At 42.3% G+C, this 21,658-nt stretch overlaps 1 protein-coding gene across 1 annotated transcript in view; it reads left to right on the forward strand.

Annotated features, from left to right (window-relative positions):
* Positions 1-21,008, forward strand: part of slc6a15 (solute carrier family 6 member 15) — a 40,617-nt gene extending 19,609 nt beyond the window's left edge. Inside the window, exons 6-12 of the mRNA XM_078567926.1 lie at positions 8,246-8,356; positions 10,291-10,532; positions 10,621-10,813; positions 11,547-11,739; positions 13,539-13,698; positions 15,305-15,467; positions 18,587-21,008. Coding sequence (XP_078424052.1) covers positions 8,246-8,356; positions 10,291-10,532; positions 10,621-10,813; positions 11,547-11,739; positions 13,539-13,698; positions 15,305-15,467; positions 18,587-18,955 — 1,431 coding nt within the window. The 3' untranslated portion in view covers positions 18,956-21,008. The remainder of the gene's footprint in view (positions 1-8,245; positions 8,357-10,290; positions 10,533-10,620; positions 10,814-11,546; positions 11,740-13,538; positions 13,699-15,304; positions 15,468-18,586) is intronic.
* Positions 21,009-21,658: the final 650 nt, after the last annotated feature.

The following is a 21,658-nucleotide window of genomic DNA, read 5'->3' on the forward strand; positions in this document are numbered from 1 at the left end:
CGGTGAGGTCGGGACGCACGCCCGACATCACTGCGCATAATTTTACGCGTTGGCGTGTGGGGCCCGCCCTTGCACGCCGATCAGAAAATTCTGCCCCATGTGCTTGTTTCTCTGATTGCCAGGCAGCAGCAGTACTTAAATAAAGTCAGGAGCTTATTCACTGGAGACAGAATCCCTGAGCACACACGCCTCAGGGCGTCTATGCCACATGAAATAAAGAAAGGTATCCCTTTGTTTTGTGGGTTTGAGCCCCATCTATGCACTAGTTCAAAGGAGTTATAGTCTTTCCCATGAAAATATATTTTATCTGTTTATGTGGGAGTCTCAGAACATCGAACATTAGGTGATAGGTGAAGATCGTGAGGTATGGGAGAGAAGACTGTACTTGAAGTTCATAAGGGGAGAGGAATTGAAGCTGGGTTAATGGGTATGTTTATGATTTATGTGAATATGTTACGTTTAACTCATTTTGAGAGTATGTTGGGAAGAGTTGCATGGGGATGGGGAACTGTCATGTCTGGTGTTCAATTATTTTCCCTCAAATATGGTTGGTTAGAGGATGTGATGTTAGGAAGAATTATTTTGTGCAATATGATTGATGAACATCAAAAAAAAAAGGAATACACAGACACTTATACGCCAGGAAGAAGCAAATTGACAGAGAGACCTGACAATCATGACTTATCAGCAGCCGACAGCCTGATCACACGTGACAACCACAAGAAGTCATAATCCAAACATACCAGGATAAGCAGGTGGCCCGTGAAGGGATTTTGTTTTCCAGCATAATTCCCAGGATGTATTACCAGAAAAAATAAACAAGTTCCTGATAATCTTAGATCTGTCTTCACAGAATGAGCAGAATATACATTTCTATTGCCTCTATCAGTGGGCGTGACAGTGTCCTGCCTTGTAAGAGCTGTCTTTCTGGTGAAACAAAAATTATTTGCGATATGTAATACTATGGCATTGAAATCATGTTTCCCAATATTAGTAAAGGACATGTGTTTGTATGGAAGTCCATTGCCTGTGATTTCAAGAAAAACATTTAACTGCTTACTTGCTGCCTTTGTTGAATTGCAGATAGTGGAATTTCACAAAAGCACACTCATATATTTGGTTCCTTGCCTTCTTCTGTAAAGTAACTTAGATAATATCAGTCTCTCTCAGCAGACAAAGGATAAATACAAATTCGCAAATTCCATTCTCAGGACAAAAGCCAAAAAGCAGCAAATGCTGGAAATCAGAAATGAAAACAGAAAATGCTGGAAATACTCAGTAGGTCAGGCAGCATCTGTGTCACAGACCTGAAACCTTAAGATAAAAGCAAAAAACTGTGGATGCTGGAAACCCAAAACAAAAACAAAAATACCTGGAAAAACTCAGCAGGTCTGACAGCATCTGCGGAGAGGAACACAGTTAACGTTTCGAGTCCGTATGACTCTTCAACAGAACTAAGGAAAAATAGAAAAGAGGTGAAATATAAGCTGGTTTAAGGGGTGGGTGGGACAGGTAGAGCTGGATAGAGGGCCAGTGATAGGTGGAGATAACCAAAAGATGTCATAGACAAAAGGACAAAGAGGTGTTGAAGCTGGTGATATTATCTAAGGAATGTGATAATAAAGGTACAGATAGCCCTAGTGGGGGTGGGGTAGGGGGATGAGATCGAAATAAGCTAAAAGGCAGAGATAAAACAATAGATGGAAATACATTTAAAAATAATGGAAATAGGTGGGAAAAGAAAAATCTATATAAATATTTGGAAAAAAAGGGGGATCGGAAAGGGGGTGGGGATGGAGGAGAGAGTTCATGATCTAAAATTGTTGAACTCAATATTCAGTCCGGAAGGCTGTAAAGTGCCTAGTCGGAAGATGAGGTGCTGTTCCTCCAGTTTGCGTTGAGCTTCATTGGAACAATGCAGCAGGCCAAGGACGGACATGTGGGCATGAGAGCAAGGTGGAGTGTTGAAATGGCAAGCGACAGGGAGATCTGGGTCATGCAGACAGATCGAAGGTGTTCTGCAAAGCGGTCACCCAGTCTGCGTTTGGGCTCTTCAATGTAGAGGAAACCGCATTAGTAGCAGCGAATGCAGTAGACTAAATTGAGGGAAGTGCAAGTGAAATGCTGCTTCACTTGAAAGGAGTGTTTGAAACCTTAACTCTGTTTTTATCTCCACAGATGCTGCCAGACCTGCTGAGTATTTCCAGCATGTTCTGTTTACTTCCACTTTAAATTTTGAGTTCCGATATTGCCAGTGTTACTACTTCGACAAAACACTCTTCCCTATATACACATAATTCATACAGATGTAGATTGGACCTCAGTGATCCATCTATAACTATAGGGGTGAGCGGTCAGATAATAGTCTGATTTCCAGATCCTAAATTGATGGTGATATAGTAGGGCATCCAATTATTCCCTTCCTTATTTTCCACCAGATTTTTTGCAGGATAACTCTTGCATAGAATGGACGGAATTTAATGCTCCGCCTAATTCTGGTATATTCAGGGGAGCATGCCTGTGGCTTTGGCAGCCTATGCTCAAACAAAGGGATTTGTAGGCGGCAAGGGCCACCTACATGAGAAGACCCTGCCTGCTCTGCTCCCAGTGGCGCTTCTCAAGGACCTGCACATCTTTCCTAAAGCGTGGTGACCAGAATTAGGTACAATACTCTAGCTGGAGCCTAACCAGAGCATTATACCAGTTCAGCATAACATTCCCTGCATCTGAACTCAATGCCTGTATTTATGAAGCCCAAGAACCCATATGCTTCGCTAACCACCCTCTCAGTGTGTCCTGCCAGCTTCAAAGATTGATGCACATGTACCCCAGGTTTGTGGGTTCCTACACACTCTTTTAATTCTAGTATGGACTTGACATTAAGTCCTTATTGCCTCTTCCTATCCCTCCTGCCAAAATGCATCACTTCATACTTCTCTGTATTTAATTCCATCTGCAACCTATCTACCAATTCCGCTAACTTCTCCCTGTCCGGTTGCAGGTAATTCATATCATCCTCACTCTTTGCCACTCCTCCAAGTTTGGTATCACTGGCAAATTTTGAAATTCTACTCCATATTCCACGATCCAAGCTATTTAAAGATAGCAAAAAAGAAGTGGTACTGGCACTGACCCTTGGGGAACACCACTGTCTAGACCATAGAAATATAGAAAGGTTACGGTGTAGAAAGAGCCCTGCTCCGGCTAATAAGAGGAAAAAAGAAACTAGCCGCTCATTTTAATCCCACTTTCCTGGGACCTGGTCCATAGCCTTGCAGGTTACACCAGTTCAGATGCAGATCCAGGTACCTTTTAAATGGATTGAGCATTTCAGCCTCAACCACCAACTGAGGCAGTGAATCCCAGACACCCACCAGCCTCTGGGTGAAAAGGTTTTTCCTCGTGTCCCTTCCAATCCTTCTACCAATCATGCTAAATCTATGCTCCCTTGTAATTGACCCCTCAGCTAGGGGAAACAAGTCTTTCCTGTCTACCCGATCTAGGCATCTCATAATTTTGTACACCTCAATTAAGTTACCCCTTAGCCCCCTCTGTTCTAAGGCACCTACCCCTATCTAGGGAAGATTGAAAAATTAAGGCGAGCCCTTAGACCATAAGACGTCAAAGCAGAAGTAGGCCATTTGGACCATCGGGTCTTCTCCACCATTCAATGAGATCATGGCTGATCTGCTAATCCTCAACTCCACTTTCCTGCCTTTTTCCATAACCCTCGATTCCCTTACTGATTAAAAATCTGTCTATCTCAGCCTTGGATATACTTAACAACCGAGCCTTTAAAGCCCTCTGTGGTAAAGAATTCCACAAATTCACTACCCTCTGAGAGAAGAAATTCCTCCTCAACTCTGTCTTAAATGAGCGCCCCCTTACTCTGAGACTATGCCATCTGGTCCTAGACTCTCCCATAAGGGGAAACAACCTCTCATCATCTACCCTGTCAAGCTCCCTAAGAATCTGTTATGTTTCAATAAGGTAGCCTCTCATGCTTCTAAACTCCAATGAGTACAGGCCCAACCCCTTCTGCTATCTTTACCCCCACTTCCTTTAGGAATTTGGGATGCAAGCCACCAAGACCAGGTGACTTATCTACCCCAAGCATAGACAGCCTTTCCAATACTTTGTTCCCACTTCACGGCTCACCAACTGCCCTGTTTTGCATAAGTCAACACAGCGATCAAAGAAAGATTAAATTTAAATGTTGTCATTTATATTTTCCTTTATTATTGTCTCAAGGATTTTGCTGTGCCATACAAACAAGACCAATTATCTACTGTCCGCTTGGTGGGGTGTCTCTCCTTCATTGTTGCCCTCATTCTGGATAACAATGTTCCACATATTTTTAATGAAGTATCAGGCAATTCTATGGTGGAAAACAATCAGTAACTTAAATTTATGGAGCTACAAAAAATATTGTATGTGATTTTTAGAAAGACGTTGTTTGTGTCGTTTTTCGTAACACCACAAGTAATGACTTTTGGAGAGCAGTGACTTCTGTTGTGGAGTAGTTAGCAATGCCCAGTGGACATCAAGGAGATGAATGGAGCAGCTCATCCATTTTTTGGTGGCATTGAAAGGATTGTTATGTCGGACACCACAAGAACTCCTTCAGGCTAGTATTTGTGCAGGCCCCTGACTGAAAGTGGCTTGATTGCTCCCATACGGCTATCCTTACCTAATGTCAGAGCAGAAATCATAGAAAGGACATAATCAGAGGAAAAGCATCCAAGATATTTTAGGAGCACTGAGTTCATTAAAAAAAAAGAGCCCCTTGGGAGGCCTCAGATTCTCATTTAAAGAATGAAATGAGCTTATAGACAGACTCCTCTATCCTAGAGTACTGCCAGTACGCCCTTGGTGCACGCATAGTCAATAGGCAAAAACTATGCTAACTATTCAAATCTCCCCATTCAACAAATGTAATAAAATAGGTTGATTTAATAGAAGCTGAACTGGCTCCTGTGTCTGGAGGCTGAATGGATATTTTTGGGTTTTCTCGTAATTTCGTCAGTGAAGTTCAAAGGTGATTCTTGGCTTTGATCATCAAAAGCAAGTGAAACCTATGTTCTGGATAGGAAAGATTATTAGAGAGCATGCTGTTCACCAAAATAAGTCACTGATATGGAACCCTTGAACAATTCCAGGGTTATGTTTCGTTGATGTAAAGCTATGACAGTGATCCAATATAAATGTTTTTTTATTAAAGAACCTGCGACATTTAAAACCACTAGAAAAAAATGAAGCATTGATAAGATTTATTTTTTAAGACAACTCAGTGGAAAATCAAAGGTCAAAGCAGTGTTGATAAAACAACGGAAAAAAATGAATCTATAGAATAGCTGACTGTGCAGAGGTGGGAGGTCCCAAGGTTTGACCTCCCAATCTGTGCTCAGCCTGAGGGAAGTTACAGTTTGCTGTAGCATGCGGAGGGCAAGCAGCCAATTTTTCCCCTTCTTATTTCGATCAAGCAAACCCTGATAAAAGTCTGCCTGTGTCCACAACTGGGCCCTAACCTGGACGTTTGTTCATTGATGCTCCAAGCCAACTTTACCCTGTCTAAAGTTATCTTCATCCCATACAGGATCTCAGGTTTTAATTTTGGGTTCTTTCCTCTCTATCATCTGTTTATAACCAGGGCATGTCTCCCCTGATCTTTGCTGTGCCTTTGTATCCTGAATTTCCTGTATATCCATTCATGTGTGCATTTTGGCTGGCGTTGAGACCATTACTTCCAGCTCCTTATATGCCCTCACAATTGGTTTAACTATCCATCGTCAGATCTTGCTAGGCTACATCAGTCACTATTGGGTCTTGCTGTGCTCTGCCAAATCTTCCTCTATGACAGGATGATCTTGGAATACAAAGATAATCCCTCGGTCCTTTTCTCCATTACTAATCACCTCCGTAAACCCCTCTTATCTTCCCATTTCCCCCACACTGTCAACAAGTATGAAGAGCTCCTGGGCATCTTTGTCAAAAGCATTCGGGCCATCTATTCAGCTGCTTCTGCCACATGGCTGTCTTCCTCTTGCCCACCAAGCTGCACCTCCACCAAAGCTTCCTCTCCCTATCCCGGAAACCATATTTTTTTCTAACGCTCACCCCCCACTCAACTAAATGGGACTTGAGCCCATAATCTAGCCTTACACCTCAGTGAATTTGTGAGGGACTATATTCTTCCTTATCCAACTATGTCAGAATATCATAAGCAATGGTTTCTCATTCCATCCACAGATCATTACATCTGGATTCCCCTAAGGATCTACCTTTGACCTCATTTCTTATTTATATACGGCCTCATGGTGACAGCACCCAAAGACACGGGTTTAAGTTTCACACATATGTGGACCACACCAGCTCCACCCACCTCGACTCCTGCACTGTATACTATCAGACATGCATGACTGAATGATCCGCATTTTTCTCCAGTTAAGCAATAGCAAGACAGCAGTCATTGCCCTCCCACAAAGTTCATACTGTCAGCACTGATTCCGTCACTTTTCCCAGTCATTGCCTCAGGTTGAACCAGCTGTTCTCAACTATGGCATTCAGTTTGACTGATAACAGAGCTCCTAACCCATATCCTCTCCATCTATCTCCACATCCAAAGCATCACACGTCCCTGTTCCATCCAAAGCTTAGCTGCTGCCAAAACCATCATCCGTACCTTTGGTCTACTCTGGACTTTACCATCCTAGAGGCCAGCCTTCCTGTCTTCTTAATCCTCAGCTTATCCAAACCTTGATGCTGTCCTAATGTGAACCAGGTCCCATTCATCAATCAGCCTATGCTCACTGACCTATACTGACCTCCAGTCCTCCAATGCTTGGCTCCATCCCTATCTCTGTAACTTTCACCAATCCTTCAACCTTCTGAGAATTGTGCCTTCCTCCAAATCTGACCGCTGTGCATCTCAAAACCTCTTCGCCTCACCATTGCCAGCTATGCCTTCAGTCAAGTAAGGCCCTAGTTGCTGGAATTCCTTCCGTAACCTCCTTTAAGACCCATCTCTTTGGCTTAGCTTTTGGTTGCCTTCCTTACTATTTTGGCTTGGTATCGATTTTTGTCTTATGAAGCCTCTGTAAATAGTATTGAAACATTTCCCTATACACTGTAACCTGTCTAGTCTGGAAATGTATTGTTTGGAAACACCAGTTATCCAGAAATTTTTTGATCATGCCCAAGCAACTCACTGACTGGCCATTCGACTGCTTGGGCACTACAACAAATTGAGAAGGCATGGGCTCAGTAAAGATGATGAACATTTAATCCCTCCTTATTGTGGGCACAATATTTTTAAGTGCAGTTTTTCAGCAAGCTGAGTGGGTATCAAATACAGTATTAAAGTGTTAAACATAACTCAAAAGTTGTGTTCGTATAATGCAAGGCTTGCAATCCATAGTAGTTAGTAGCCCTAAGATACTAAAGGCTTTTTTCAGGCTGCTACATTTTAAACATCGGAGGCCCTGCAGCTTATCCATCTTTCCAAATTAAGATCAATATAACTGTAAATATCTGCCCTGATCTCCGCAGCGGGTGAAATTGATGCAATCAGTTTTTGACCTGCCTGCATTCCAACATCATTCTGTCATCCAGAAAGTCCTGAAATCCAGAAATGACTTGCTCCCAAGCATCCTGGACCAGAAAAGTTGCAGCGTGTTAAAAGGAGTTGACAAATTCACCTTTTTGTTTCAGTGTGAACGTCAGGCACCAGTGTGATTACCACCCTCCCCTCCACCTCTCCCCCCGCCGCCCCCCCCCCCCACCCCACAGGAAAATTTGCTGGTGAAGCTCGTTTTGAAGAATAGCCGCTTAGGTGACATGCCAGAAAGTGACTAGCATTTGTACCATTGTACGCCAGTTAGAGAGCCATTGACTTCAGGAGATTGGTAGGAAATTGATGGGAAGGAGAAAATTGTTGAAGATAAAACAAAGGAAGGTTTAATTGCTGATCATTTGTACATTCAGTGCATCTTTAATCTAGACAATGTTGTTGTTATCTGACTGCTCCTCATGCCCAGCTGTATTAACACCCACGACTATACAGGAGATACCAACAAGGCTAATCCTGATGCCTCTGTATCATTACATTTAGCAAAGTTTTGATCCTGCAGACTTGGTCGAAATGCAGTTATCAAATTGTTAAGCGTTCACACATCTTTTAGACATGAAGAAAAGGTGTTGTCATTCTTTTGCTGAAATAATCTACCTCTTGATACATTTTTTTCAGGTGATGTATTTTAGTTCTCTGTTTCCCTATGTTGTACTTATCTGCTTTCTGGTTCGAGGTCTTCTTCTAAAAGGTTCTATGGATGGCATCCGATACATGTTTACCCCGAAGGTACGCTCTACTCAGTTTTATTGTTAAATTGGAATTGCTTCTTGCTGACTCTGTCAGTATGATCTGATGGTGGGATTTCAGATAAACACTCATGATTGTTATGCTGCATGCCATCTAGTGGTACAGTATACTAGTATCTATATGACAATGAGCGCAAACCAGTTTATTCTGTTACTAGAATAAATTTAGTCAGATCAAACTGTGCACACAAGCTGATACAAAAATAATAAACAAATCTAAGATCTTCATTTCTTTTCTTAACGGAATGTTATTCCAAAAATCAACAGAAAATCACAAACCAGCCTAGTATTGCTCAGAAAAGCATATGCTATGTGATTAATGTATCTATCAATATAATTAATGGTTGTTTTTAGTTCGCAATTTCAGTAACAGGTTCTGGTTGTATTGTGGAGTGGATTAAAACTACATCAGCAAAAGAGACCTTATAAAGGTTGCCATACCGCAAAGGACAAACATGATTGGTTATAACAATTACAAGATGCAAAGTTCTCATATATATAAATATATGTATAATATATATATATAAATAGAAAATATAGTCACTAATACATCCAATAAAGAATTCAGGAGAAACTTCTTTATCCAGAGAGTAGTTAGAATGTAGAACTTGCTACTATGTGGAGTAGATGAGGTGAATAGTAAGAAGAGGCTACATAAGTACATGAAGTGGAAAGGAACAAATGGATATGCTGTTAGAATTAGAGGAAATAATGTGGGATGAGGCGCATGTGGAACATAAACACCAGCATAAACTGTTGAGCTGAATAACGTATTTTTGGTATTGTAAATTACACATAATTCTATACTAGCATTATCATTTATATTGTACTATAATTAGTTACTAATACAATTTGTCATAGACACAATTTAATTAAACAGACCATGGTGAAAATTTGTCCATGTTGCAAATTCTGAATAATTGTGCCCTTTTAAAAATGATGCTTAGCAGCTATTACTTAGTGCACTTATTCAAGGAAGCAGCCTGCTTCACTTCGCTTTAGTACCTCTTCCTATTACAGTAGTTTGAAGATATTACAGGTTGAGCATCCTTTGTAGACCCGAAAACCAGACACATCCAAAAACCGCACTTTTTTTGAACCTCATTGACCCTTTGCGCAGGAAGTCCAGTTGTTTGTCCGCACTGCTTACCTTGCGGTTTTTGTGGTGAACTTATCAAAAAGAAACTTATTACAGATACCCTGTGTTTATTATTCAGTGATACATCTTGCTTTTCTAGGCATTATATTTAGTCTATAGGTAGTCTAGGCTTAGGCCATTGTCATGTAATTAGGGCTGGGTCTATACGCTGCAACATATACCGAAATCTGAAATCCAAAGTGCAGTGGGCCCCGAGGATTTCAGATAAAGGACACTCGAGCTGCAGTTGTTTATGCAAATAATTCCCAGCACATTGAGACTGACAAGGAGGGAGATTTGTAGGGAAAAGGAGATAATGAGTACAAGTTCAGCTGGAACCTTCTGTGACAATCAACAGCTATCTTTAAATTATTATTGGCCTTTATGTCCATAAAATTCATATGGAGTGCCCACTGACAATGGCCATGCCAATGCTGAAATATTAATATTTCCCAGCCAGCGCAGGTTATAATAGCAAATCTCACGGATGTTGAAAATCATTGCTCTATTGCAAGAATGCAAATTATTTCTATTCATTGTTTGCTTGGTACCCTTAGGACAATTTTACGTACAAGCATACGAGTTAGGAGCAGGAGTAGGCCATTTGGCCCTTCGAGCCTGCTCCACCATTCAATAAGATCATGGCAGACTTGATTGTAACCTCAACTTCACGTTCCTGATTTTACTGATTTTAACAGTTTTGATTCAAGCATGGTTTGTGGGATTGTCTGAGCTTACGCAATGCACTAATCACAAGCTCTTTTCAAACCTCACAGTTGGAGATCATGTCGGACCCTCAGGTTTGGAGAGGAGCTGCAACCCAAGTATTCTTTGCCCTGGGCCTGGGATTTGGTGGTGTGATTGCTTTCTCCAGCTACAATAAACGAGATAACAACTGCCATTTCGATGCAGTCCTTGTGTCCTTCATCAATTTCTTCACATCTGTCTTAGCAACCCTTGTAGTGTTTGCCGTCTTGGGCTTTAAGGCAAACATTATCAATGAAAAATGCATTGCTAGGTGGGTACTGATTCCCTATTCCATATCTGTTTTGCTCATGTTTGCATGTGTTTGTCACACTGATTTAGCTCCATGTGTTACATTGCAGAAATGCAGACAAGATCCTGGAAATGCTAAAAGTAGGTGCAGTCAGTCATGATCTTATCCCTCATCATGTTAACCTGTCAGATGTTTCAGCAACAGATTACCATCAGATGTACAACATTATAAAGGAAGTAAAGGAAGAAGAATTTCTAAAGTTAGGCCTGGATTCATGTCAGCTGGAGGATGAACTTAACCAGGTAAGGCTGTAACAAAATAGATTAATAAAAGTATAGAGTGCTGGTGTTCCTCCAGTTTTTCTGAGCAAGGGTGACACTATCTGGGTAAGGGGAGGGATTTGGCGTAGGATGCTGAACCATTTGACATCTGTGAAAAATTCTGCTGGAACTGGGGGCAGATGCAAGAAGCGTTCACTTCGCTCCCAGCAGGCGTATGGAAATGATGGGACAATTGCAGGATGATATAATCCATCCAAAATCTCTTCATTTTCACCTGTCATGCACTCAACAGTGCCTGTGCCTGAATAAAGCAGATGTTTGTGGTTGCCATTCACAAGTCAGCCTCTGTACCCACAACAGATGATGCTCAATCTAGAAGTGACATCTAGAAGTGATGCGGCCCATCATCTCTTGAGACGGACAGAAGTCTGATACTTGTGATTGTCACACGTGATCAAGGTGGTAGTGACTGGTACACTCTGTGCCCATACGATTAGTCACAATTTAGACATAGGAACATAAATTGCTCAGCTTCTGGAGGCACTTTTAACATGTCTAACTATAGTCTTTGGAGCCCCAAAGGAACTTCATTGCCTCCTTCAGACAGGCTGCAAAGTGTCAAATTTGCCTGTGGGTCCAAGATATCCTGCAAGAGTCGTGAGTACGATGACTCCACTGCAGTGTTTTAGTGTACGAGTGCAGTGTCCCACCATCTTATTCTTAACATACCCTTCACTTGTTTTATGTTTTGTAGGCTGTGCAAGGAACTGGTTTAGCTTTTATTGCCTTCACTGAGGCCATGACTCACTTCCCAGCGTCCCCCTTCTGGTCAGTGTTATTCTTCCTGATGTTAGTAAATCTGGGCCTGGGCAGCATGTTTGGCACTATTGAAGGAATACTCACACCTCTCGTAGATACATTCAAAGTGCGCAAAGAAATTCTCACCAGTAAGTAGCACCGTTACTATGTGAAACTTTCAGAGTTGTTCCAAAATAAGCTGTAATTTATACCTATGATAAATGTATGATGCATGCACCAGGCCTTGGTTGAATGTAACTGAACAGGATTTAGGAAGGCTAGTCTTTACCTGTGAATATTCAAAGGGCATATTTTCATCAACCGATTTTCTTATAGTATTTTACTGGATGTATGTGGCTGTCAAATAGCAAGTTATATTTATATAGAAAATGAGTATATTGGGACCAAAGCTCCTTTGGTTGGCTAGATTGATCCCACAAGATATCAACTGGATTTGAAATTGCAGCAGAAATGGATCTTTCCAACGCCCTTAATCCTATTGCAGACATTGGAGTATATAGTCTAAAGCTTAAAGTCTCTAAAGAAGCCCCCAATCAGCTTAATACTGCCCCTCTGTTTACTCCATGGCCTATGCCTCAGTGCTTTCAGATACTGAAGCTGAGCTCCACCAGGACCCATTACTGTTCTAATGGGGACTCTCGAACACCACGGGCAGGATTTTTAGGTCGGCCTGTGGGCGTGATCGGCAGGCCGGGGAGCGGCCGGGGAACAGGCCGCCAACTGTGATTGGCCCCCTCCCCCTCCCCCCACCGCGATTTCACGCTGACTGGCCAATTAATGACCAGCCAGCGTGAAACGTGCGCCAGAATGATCAGTGCTGCCGGGGTGGGGGGCGGGAGGAGGGCGGGCGCTGCTGTAAGCGCGGGCACAGGTGAGCGCTGAATGATAGCTTTCCGAAGGCAGGGAGCTGCCCCAGGGAGCTGAAGACTTTAAAAACAACAAATAAAGTTTTAATAATCGTGAAAAAATGCCCACGCATCACAATCAGTCACCTGAACATATACAGGGTGAAAATGCTATCCATAGATTTTTATTGCTTTTTTATTTAATAACGGAAACCTCATCCCGCCCTTGGGTGAGGCTTCATCAAAAAGGCCAAGTCCACCTGGCAGATTCGCCCTTCCGCCAACCGTAAGGTTGGATGGACCGCCAAAAATCGGGGACAGTTGGAACTTCAACAACTTTAGTTGTCTTCTTAATTGTCGGCGGGCGTGCTTCTGACACTCGGGCGTGCCTGCTGACCGAAATATTGCGCGAGCGCTGGATGACGTCGGGAGACTCGCCCGATGTCATCTCGCGTGATTTCGCGTCCGATCGGGCTGGGCACGCGCCCGCAAGGCGACCTAAAAATTCTGCCCACGTCCTCACTTGGCTATGCATGCTGACTGCTGATTGCTATCAACAGCTTGGAAAATTATGGCAAACCTAACAGGGGTTTTTTTTCCTGTTGTTACTAAAAAAGAGCCACAACTGAGCTAACAGAAACTTGCTTACTTAGCATACCTTTTTTTGATCCAGTGGCTCGATCTTCCATGGGAATTATATTAAAGGCTCAGCATCTCATTGTCTAGCTTTGACTTCAGGGCAATTTTTCAAACTCAAAATCGGCCAACAAGCGAGCTCTCTGTCTCTGACTTCGTACGTGAAAGAAATAAATGCTGAAACTCTCACAGTGGACAATGTATAAATTTTATTTTCAATGTAGACCCATGAAAGGGTTTGGACAAGGAACACTGGTGCCTTTATTCAACGAACATTGCATGTAGTATCGTACTGTGTGGAAAAGTCTTACGATTTTTGAATTCTACTTCCTTTTCATGCTTACTCTGCTAGCAATTACAGGATTACAGTCCGCTTATTTGTAGGTGATTTGCAATGCACTTTGGCCATCTGTCAGGTCTGTAATATATATTTTCCTTTGCTCCAGTTGGCTGTTGTCTCGTGGCTTTCAGTGTAGGCCTCCTCTTTGTGCAGCGTTCTGGAAACTACTTTGTAACCATGTTTGATGATTACTCAGCCACACTTCCCCTACTAATTGTGGTTATCCTGGAGAATGTCGTTGTCGCTTGGGTTTATGGCACAAATAAGTATGTACCGGCAGTCCTATGATACATCTAAACCTTAGTAAAATGTGTAACAAAAAGTGACCGAACAATATTGATTCTTCTAATTTTGCTTTTTACATTAGCTATATCCCACTTTTATCGTACAATCTTTTTTCAGCCGAACAGGCAGTGGTTATTCTTTGTGACCGACAGTAGGACATCTTGTAACTCCATACTGCTCCACCTAGTGGAACCAATGAGAACCAGTGAGACTCACTCTTTTATAGGGTAACTTGGAGTTCATCTGAGTGAAGTCACGCTTGATCTTTCTGAATTCAAGCTCAAGCCTGTTGTGATATGCCTTTAAGGGATAGCAGCATGTCGTCACTAGAAGGGAAGTGTGTCATGTCGTGTGTCATGATAGTGATATGAGGCACTAATCACTCATAAGGGATTGGGTAAACGTGCTGTGGGTTCATTTATTTAGACTAAGAACATGTGAACAGATATACATGGCCTGAATTTTGCAGGCAGCGGGTGGGCTCGGCAGGAGTGAGCAAGGGCAGTTGCGGAGCTGATCGCCACCCACGATCGGCTCGGCGCTGCCATTTTACGTGGGTGGGCCAATTAAGGCCCACCCAGTGTAAGACGCAACTGGAGCTGCCTCAGGGAGATTGAAGGGCTTCTGGAAATTATTAAATAAAAGGTTCAAAAATTTATTTAAACACGTCCCTTCATGTGACTGTGTCACATGAGATGCACATGTTTTTATATTTAGGAAAAAATTTTATTTGTGGAATTAAAGCTTTTGGAATCCTCATCCTGCTTATGGATGAGGTTTCCTAAAAAACGGGAAGACCACTTGGCCTTTACGCCTGCCTGCTAACCTTAAGGTTGGATGGGCAGCGTTAAGAAGTACTTCAATTAGTTTCTTAATGGCCTTAATAGGCCGTTTACATATCGGCGGGTGTGCAGCTGACTCTGACATGCACCCGCCGAATGAGATATCGTGGGTCTGCGCGATGACGTCGGGATGCACACCCGACGTCATCGTGCATCATTTTACGCATCGGTGTGTCAAGCCTGCCCCCGCACGCCGACTGAAAAATTCTGCCCGATGGGTAGAAAGCTTGAAGACATCAGCAGCAGGGCTGTGTTCTGCTCACAGGCAAAAGTGAAACTAAGACTGGATTGCATGACATACTTCCCTTCTAATGATGCCATTCTGCTGTCCCTTAAAGGCATATTACAACAAAGGCCACATTATTGGAGCAACCTGAACAAATCAATTTAGAGACCCATTTTAATTTAGTTATTATTCTCTCTATTCTCCCACTATAAGCAAATAGATTTGTCCTGTCATCACCGCTGACCATTTCATTTTCTAGATTGTTGCTGGGAGCGGGGCATGAACTGCCTGGCTTAACCTGCTCTCAGATTTATTTCACCATCTCTGAAATGAAGAACTTTATCTCCACTCAACACTTTACAAAACATCCCAGCTCACCCTATGGAGAATCACGTCACAAATGAATATGCCACAACTAATTAACGCAATAAGAGGCTCTACCTTTGGGAACTTTTTTTCATAGGCTGCTAAAAGTAACCAAATGAAAGGGCCATTTGATTTTGTGTTGAATTTTCTTAGGTTCATGGAGGACTTGAAGGATATGCTTGGATTCACTCCTTTCCAATATTACTATTACATGTGGAAATACGTTTCTCCACTTATTTTAATTGCTTTGCTCATGGCAAGCATTGTCCAGATGTGCTTGAGTCCACCAGGCTACCAAGCCTGGATTAGTGAACTGGTGAGTGCTGTTTAAACCCATTAGTTATTTTCTGTTGCATTATGATTCTGCTTGTGGGTCCAGGTGATGATTCAGTGGGTGTGTGTACACATGCAGAGATGTTATTTGGGATTATAACCTCCTTGTATTGCTAATGGTAGGGTGCTCCAAGGGCAATAAATTTGAATCCCAGTCATAACTATCATTTAGCCTTCACAGCTCCAACATTTCAGGAACTATCAGTGCAGGAGGAAAATCTGTCAGGACAAGGTTAGCCTTGGATTTTATATGTGCAGTCATGGAACAACATTGACAGTATCATAGCAATATTACCTTAAGGAAAGGATAGACGAGTTAGAGATCTACAAAGGAAATATTTTATTTGTGTTCAGAGTTTGAATTCAAAAGGGGGAACTTAAGTGGGAACACTGGCTAGGTATTAAGTTAGCATTGTTTTGGCAATGGATTGCCACATTGCCCCCGCAACCCTAACTTGCCCGAAATCAACCTGTCACAAAGGAGCGGGGCTTAATTTAAATTGGGAAAATCACATCTTGATGATGGGTCTTTGAATACTTTTTTAAGGTGGAGGTAGATAGATTCCTGTTGGGCAAGGGAATCAAAGGTCATTGGGGATAGATGGGAATGTGGAATTCGAAAGACAAACAGATCAACCATGATCTTAATGAATGGCGGAGCAGGCTCGAGGGGTCGAATGGCCTATTTCTGCTCCTATTTCGTGTGTGTGTTCGCATCTATGTCATCAGGCCACATACACCAGTTTAACTGTGGGCGGACCAAGGGTCGCAGTCACTGACCTGCCAACAAAAGCTAGCGAGAGGCAACATCCTGACCACAGGACGTCCAGGCAGGTTTATACTTTTGGCTTTTTACAGGTTCCTTGTTGGCCAAGTGGAGCAGGAATTCTGCTGTTGACCCCATAAAGATACCTTAGGCCTCCCTTGCCTCTGTCTTTGCCCCATCCCCAAAGGTGAACTTTTCCAATTCCCTCCCCGTCCCGTTAACTTATTGGGAATTGTTTCTGTGGGTCCGCGGCGGCAGCTGGACTCCCTGGAAATATCTACTCCTGCCTGACACTGTGGCCATCATTCCTGCCAGAAATCAATGTTGAAGCAACTAAATGGGCTCTGGGGTTAAAATAGAGGGCCAAACGTATTGCCGCCTGCTTCAGTACGCTCACCCACAATTCACTACCCACCTCCTTCCCCTTAATTAAAATCAGGATTCAATTAATTTCATCCAATTATTTGAATAGGGTTTTAGAAAGGTACATTTGTCAGCAGCATAAATTAATACTATTCCAAAATGAAGCAGAAATTGTTTGGCTTTAGACAGGGGAAGGCACCAGACTTACATAAAAGACCTGGAAAGTAATGGTGCTCGTATGAGAGATGATCTTTTTGAAACATGTAAGATTCTGAAGGGTTTCGACAGGACAGATGCTGAGATGATGTTTCCCCTCGTGGAGGAATCTAGAACTAAAGGGCACAGTTTCAAAATAAAGGGTCTTACATTTAAGTCAGAGATGAGGAGGACCTTGTTCTCTGAGGGTCCTTAGTCTTTGGAATTCCCTTTCACAGACAGCACTGGAGGCTGGGCCATTGAATATATTCAAGACTGAGTTAGACAGATTTTTGATTGACAAGTGAGTCGAGGGTTATGGGGGGACAAACAGGAAATTGGGGTTAGGTCCACAGTAAGATCAGCCATGACCGTATTGAATGGCGGAGCAGGCTTAAGGGACCGAATGGCCTACTGCGCCCCCCACACCCCCCAGCTCCCATTTCTTATGTTCTTATATGTGTCACTTTCAGAGCTCTCAGGGAAGAGCTTACTCTCCAAAATAAACAACAACTTATATTCATATAGTGGCTTTAATATAGTAAAACGTTCCAAGTGGGTGATCAAAAGCTTGTTCTGAGTTAGGTTTTAACATAGGAACATAAGAACATTGGAACAAGAGTAGGCCACTTGGCCTGTTGAGCCTGCTCCGCCATTCAATTTAATCATGGCTGATCATCTACCTCAATGCCACTTTCCTGCACTGTCTCTATATCCCTTGATATCAGTGGTCTCCAGAAATCTGTCGATTTCTGTCTTGGAGTGACTTAAAGGAGGAAAGGGAGGTTAGAGAGGTGGAGAGGTGTAGGGAAGGAATTGCAGAGCTTGAATCTTTGGCAGCTGAAGGCACAGCCACCAATGGTGGAGATTAAAATCGGGGATGCGTAAGAGGCCAGAACTGGAGGAGCACAGATATTTTGGATTGTTGTAGGGTAGGAGGGGCAAGCCATAAATTGATTTGAAAACAAGGATGAGCATATTTAAAACCAATGCATTGCCCCTCCTGGAGATAAAGCAGGTCAGCAAGGACAGGGACGTTGGGCTAATGGGACCTGTCACAGGTTTGGACTCAGGCTGCAGTTTTGGAGGACCTTAAAATTATGGAGGGTGGAAAATGGAAGTCAACTAAGAGTGTATTAAAATAGTCAAACCTAAAGTTATGAAAACATGGTTGAGGGTTTCGGTAGCAGGTGAGTGGAGTTGGGCAATGTTACAGAGGTGGAAATAGGCATAGTCTATAGTGATATGCAGTCAGAAGTTCATCTTGGGGCCAAATCCAACACCACTAGATTGGTCATCCTTGTTAGTTGCATGCTTTAAGAGTGAGCCCTGGCAAATTTTAAACCTGAAATGTCCCTAATTCATTATGTGAAGCCTTTAGATCTTTGAATTGAATAGTTGTGTGCATCTCATTTGTTTATCCGTCATTGCCACATTAGATTCCACCAAGGGTGCTTGAGCGTTGGAGTCAAGCTCAGTTTTAGAAATACTGAAAACTGTAAAGTGAGACTGTAAAATCTAAGGTTCTGCGGGGCAGGAATACGAAACAGTCTTACAGTGAATCAGCAGCTTGCTTCAAACCATTTTGCATTGAAGTAGAAGAGGTTGCCCATTCCCTGTATGAACCTGTTTTGAGTGCTGGTGGAGACCAATTTCACTCCCCTTGAGAATTAATACTAATTCAAAACAAAATCGAGGAATTACTGAATCCATGATAAAAGCAAATGACTGATTATTCAAGTGACTCAGTTACAGAATTCTTCTATCCATTTTCCTAGGGCGGTGAAAAATTTCTGAATTACCCAACATGGGGCTTGACTGTCTGTATCTGCCTTGTGGTAGTGGCAATACTCCCTGTCCCAATAGTCTTTATCATCCGTTGTTTTAACATAATCGATGATGGCTCCAACTCCCTGGCCTCGGTCTCATACAAGAAAGGACGGATTCTGAAAGAGAACCCCAACCTGGAGGAAGACGACGCCAGCCTTCTACACAGCAAGACCTCAAGTGAGATGCACTCCCCAATGGTTGGAAATAGCATCTACCGCAAACAAAATGGATCCCCCACCCCAGAAGCAGACACGGCTCCAAATGGCCGCTATGGCATTGGGTACTTAATGGCTGACATGCCTGAATCAGACTTGTAGCGTCTGAGCAAGCTTTGCCCGTCTATATGTATGTTGCTACATTGAGCAGAATTGCCACTCAAAAGCACGCAAAGTACTGATGTGGCACATGTATCATGTATATCCTGTAGATAGACTATATTTTTCCATATTAATGATACTGTCTGAAATACAAGTAGCTGTGAGCAAAATTGAACGTTATACATTTCTGCATCCGACAGATTTTATTCAGTGATCCCTCTAAGGAAAAAGAAAGGTTGTTTTTCTCAAAGGACACCGACTTACTTCCTAGTTAGAGTATTCTTTCTCACCATGTCACTGAGATTAGTAAATTTGAGTTTTTCATTCCTCAACTTTTCTGTAACTTATGCAAATATTTGAAACGGATTTCAACACTGAATCAATATACAAACTGATATTATCCTAAATTATTTAGTAGCTTATCAAACCACAGTACGTTCTCAGAATTTTATTTTAAAAAAGACATTTAGTGGGAACACTTTTTTTCTGCCATGTAAAGGGTAATTTCTCAATCCTATCCGCAGGGGACATGAATGGGTGTTGAGGTTTCAATTCTCTGACACACAAGCCCAGGAATTAATTCACGCAGCACCCATTTTTGGATGCTACTCAGACCACTAAAGCCCAGTATGGTGGGCAGCAAGCATGGGCAGTTTTCTAGTCAGAAGTACTTTGCCTGCTGTAGTGGGTAAGGATTGTTAAGAGGTATCTCCCTTCCCAACAGCAATGTGGGTATGCCTACACCACATGGACTGCAGCAGTTCAAGAAGGCAACTCACCACCACCACCTCGAGGGCAACTAGGAATGGGCAATAAATGCTGGCTTTACAAGCAATGCTCACATCCCACAAATGAATACAAAGCAGGTGGTTGGCCTGTTACTTGCATATGCAAATGGTCTAAGCACTTGTTTAAAGTCACCTTTCCAAGATTGGTTCATTCTGAGTCAGCAAAGAGTGTAAGTAAGTAAAATAGCTTGATTGTGGAGCTGGGAGGAGCACACTCTATTAAAAGGATCCCCCACCTCACTTCCCTGCCCAATCACCACTACTCCCAATGATCCCCAACATGGTCCCTAATCCAGGCTGAGCTCCCTGTCCCCATGTTCCCACGCCCCTGCACTCACCCCAGCCAGATTCTAGATCCCTTTCCAGTCCCTTTCCCCTGGATTCATGTACCACTAGCACTATAGCAGCATTCTAATTGTTCACTACACTTTGCCAGTGAGCTGTTACAATGAGGCTGAGGTCCAGTATCTGGGGAGGTCGAATTTCTGGGCCACCCACACTGCAGCCTCCTGTTGAGGAGGAGCAGCACCATGGAATGTTTCCCTAAGAATTCCAGTTATACTCCATAATTGGTAACCTAACAAAATATTCTCAAAATTTACATATATCAACACCATGCATTACTACAATTTATTTTAGCTAGTTTGTTAATTCTAGTGAAAAACAGGCCTACTCCCATTGATGTTTCTGAGGAGAGGAACTTCCCCCTCGACAGACTGATAACAGCATCTACCCTTTAACAGTTGTATGTAAAATAGAGATTATGTGCTTTTTTTGCTGTGTGACCACAAGTGAGTGGCTGGCATGAGCTACAGATAGCTAGAGGGAGCTGTAATTTTAAAACTGGCTGTATATTTTGTGTAAAGTGTTTGCTATTATTAATTTGAAGAGGTAAAGTCCTATTTTCAAGAGTCAAAACTGACTACTATCAAACTGATCAGTACAGTTAATTTGGTGCCTAATTATTTTAGATATTTATTGTGGTTTAGAATATTTAGTGAATAAGCTATATATTTATATTGCATATTGCAAAGTGTATATATGTATATTTGCCTGGATTTGTTTGAACATTTTGATGCAAAAAAGCTTTTTTCAACACTGATAAGGCCTTTGATTAAATTCTTTGTTAATTTTGTTAAGTTGGTTTCCTTGTAGTAAAGGTACCACTTTACTTTTCCTGCAGAGGAAGGTTTAGGATCTTGAGTTCTTCTGGAGCTCTGTAGCCTTTGTTAAAATTCATGTGAAATTAAACACCCAGTGATAGGCTTGGGACTACATTTGTGCATTTTATTGTTGTGGTTGTACTTGTTTCTAAAGAGGTTTGTTCGAACTTAAGTAGTGCGCTTTGATCATTTGCATTTTTACCCTATTTACGTTCTCCACCTGATTTGCCATTGAAAATGAGAGATGTTTAGCCTATTCAGCTCCTCCAGCTTGTCACCAGGAGAAGCTGGAGATCACTCAGGCATAATTCTCCCTTCTCTGATCCTGTGATCAATTGCAAAGGCCTTGAAATTTATAAATTTCTCCTTTTACCGTACATTGCGATGCTTTGCACTTGCTCAGTTGGAAGGGATGTCACCTGCAACATTTTCGTAATGGCTTATGAATATGCTTGCACCAAACTGGAATGAAATTATATGATCGATTATACTATCCCCTCACCACCTGCCTTTCCTGACAGTAAATGCCACATGGCAGGGGCAAGTGAGGAGCTCCATTGCATTGTTTGTGGGTAATGCCCTATCCCTGGCATAAGTGCAATGAATGATCTGGACTTTTATCTCCAAAGCTTTAGTAGACGTGGCTTCATTTCTTAAGTAACAAAAACAAGTTTAAATAGATACTTCATCATCCGGAACTTAGGGAAAGATTTTCTGGTCCCGTCCACCACCGGAATCGCCATGGGTGATAT

This window comes from Cetorhinus maximus, chromosome 22 (assembly GCF_964194155.1).
Source record: "Cetorhinus maximus chromosome 22, sCetMax3.hap1.1, whole genome shotgun sequence".
NCBI lineage: Eukaryota > Metazoa > Chordata > Chondrichthyes > Lamniformes > Cetorhinidae > Cetorhinus > Cetorhinus maximus.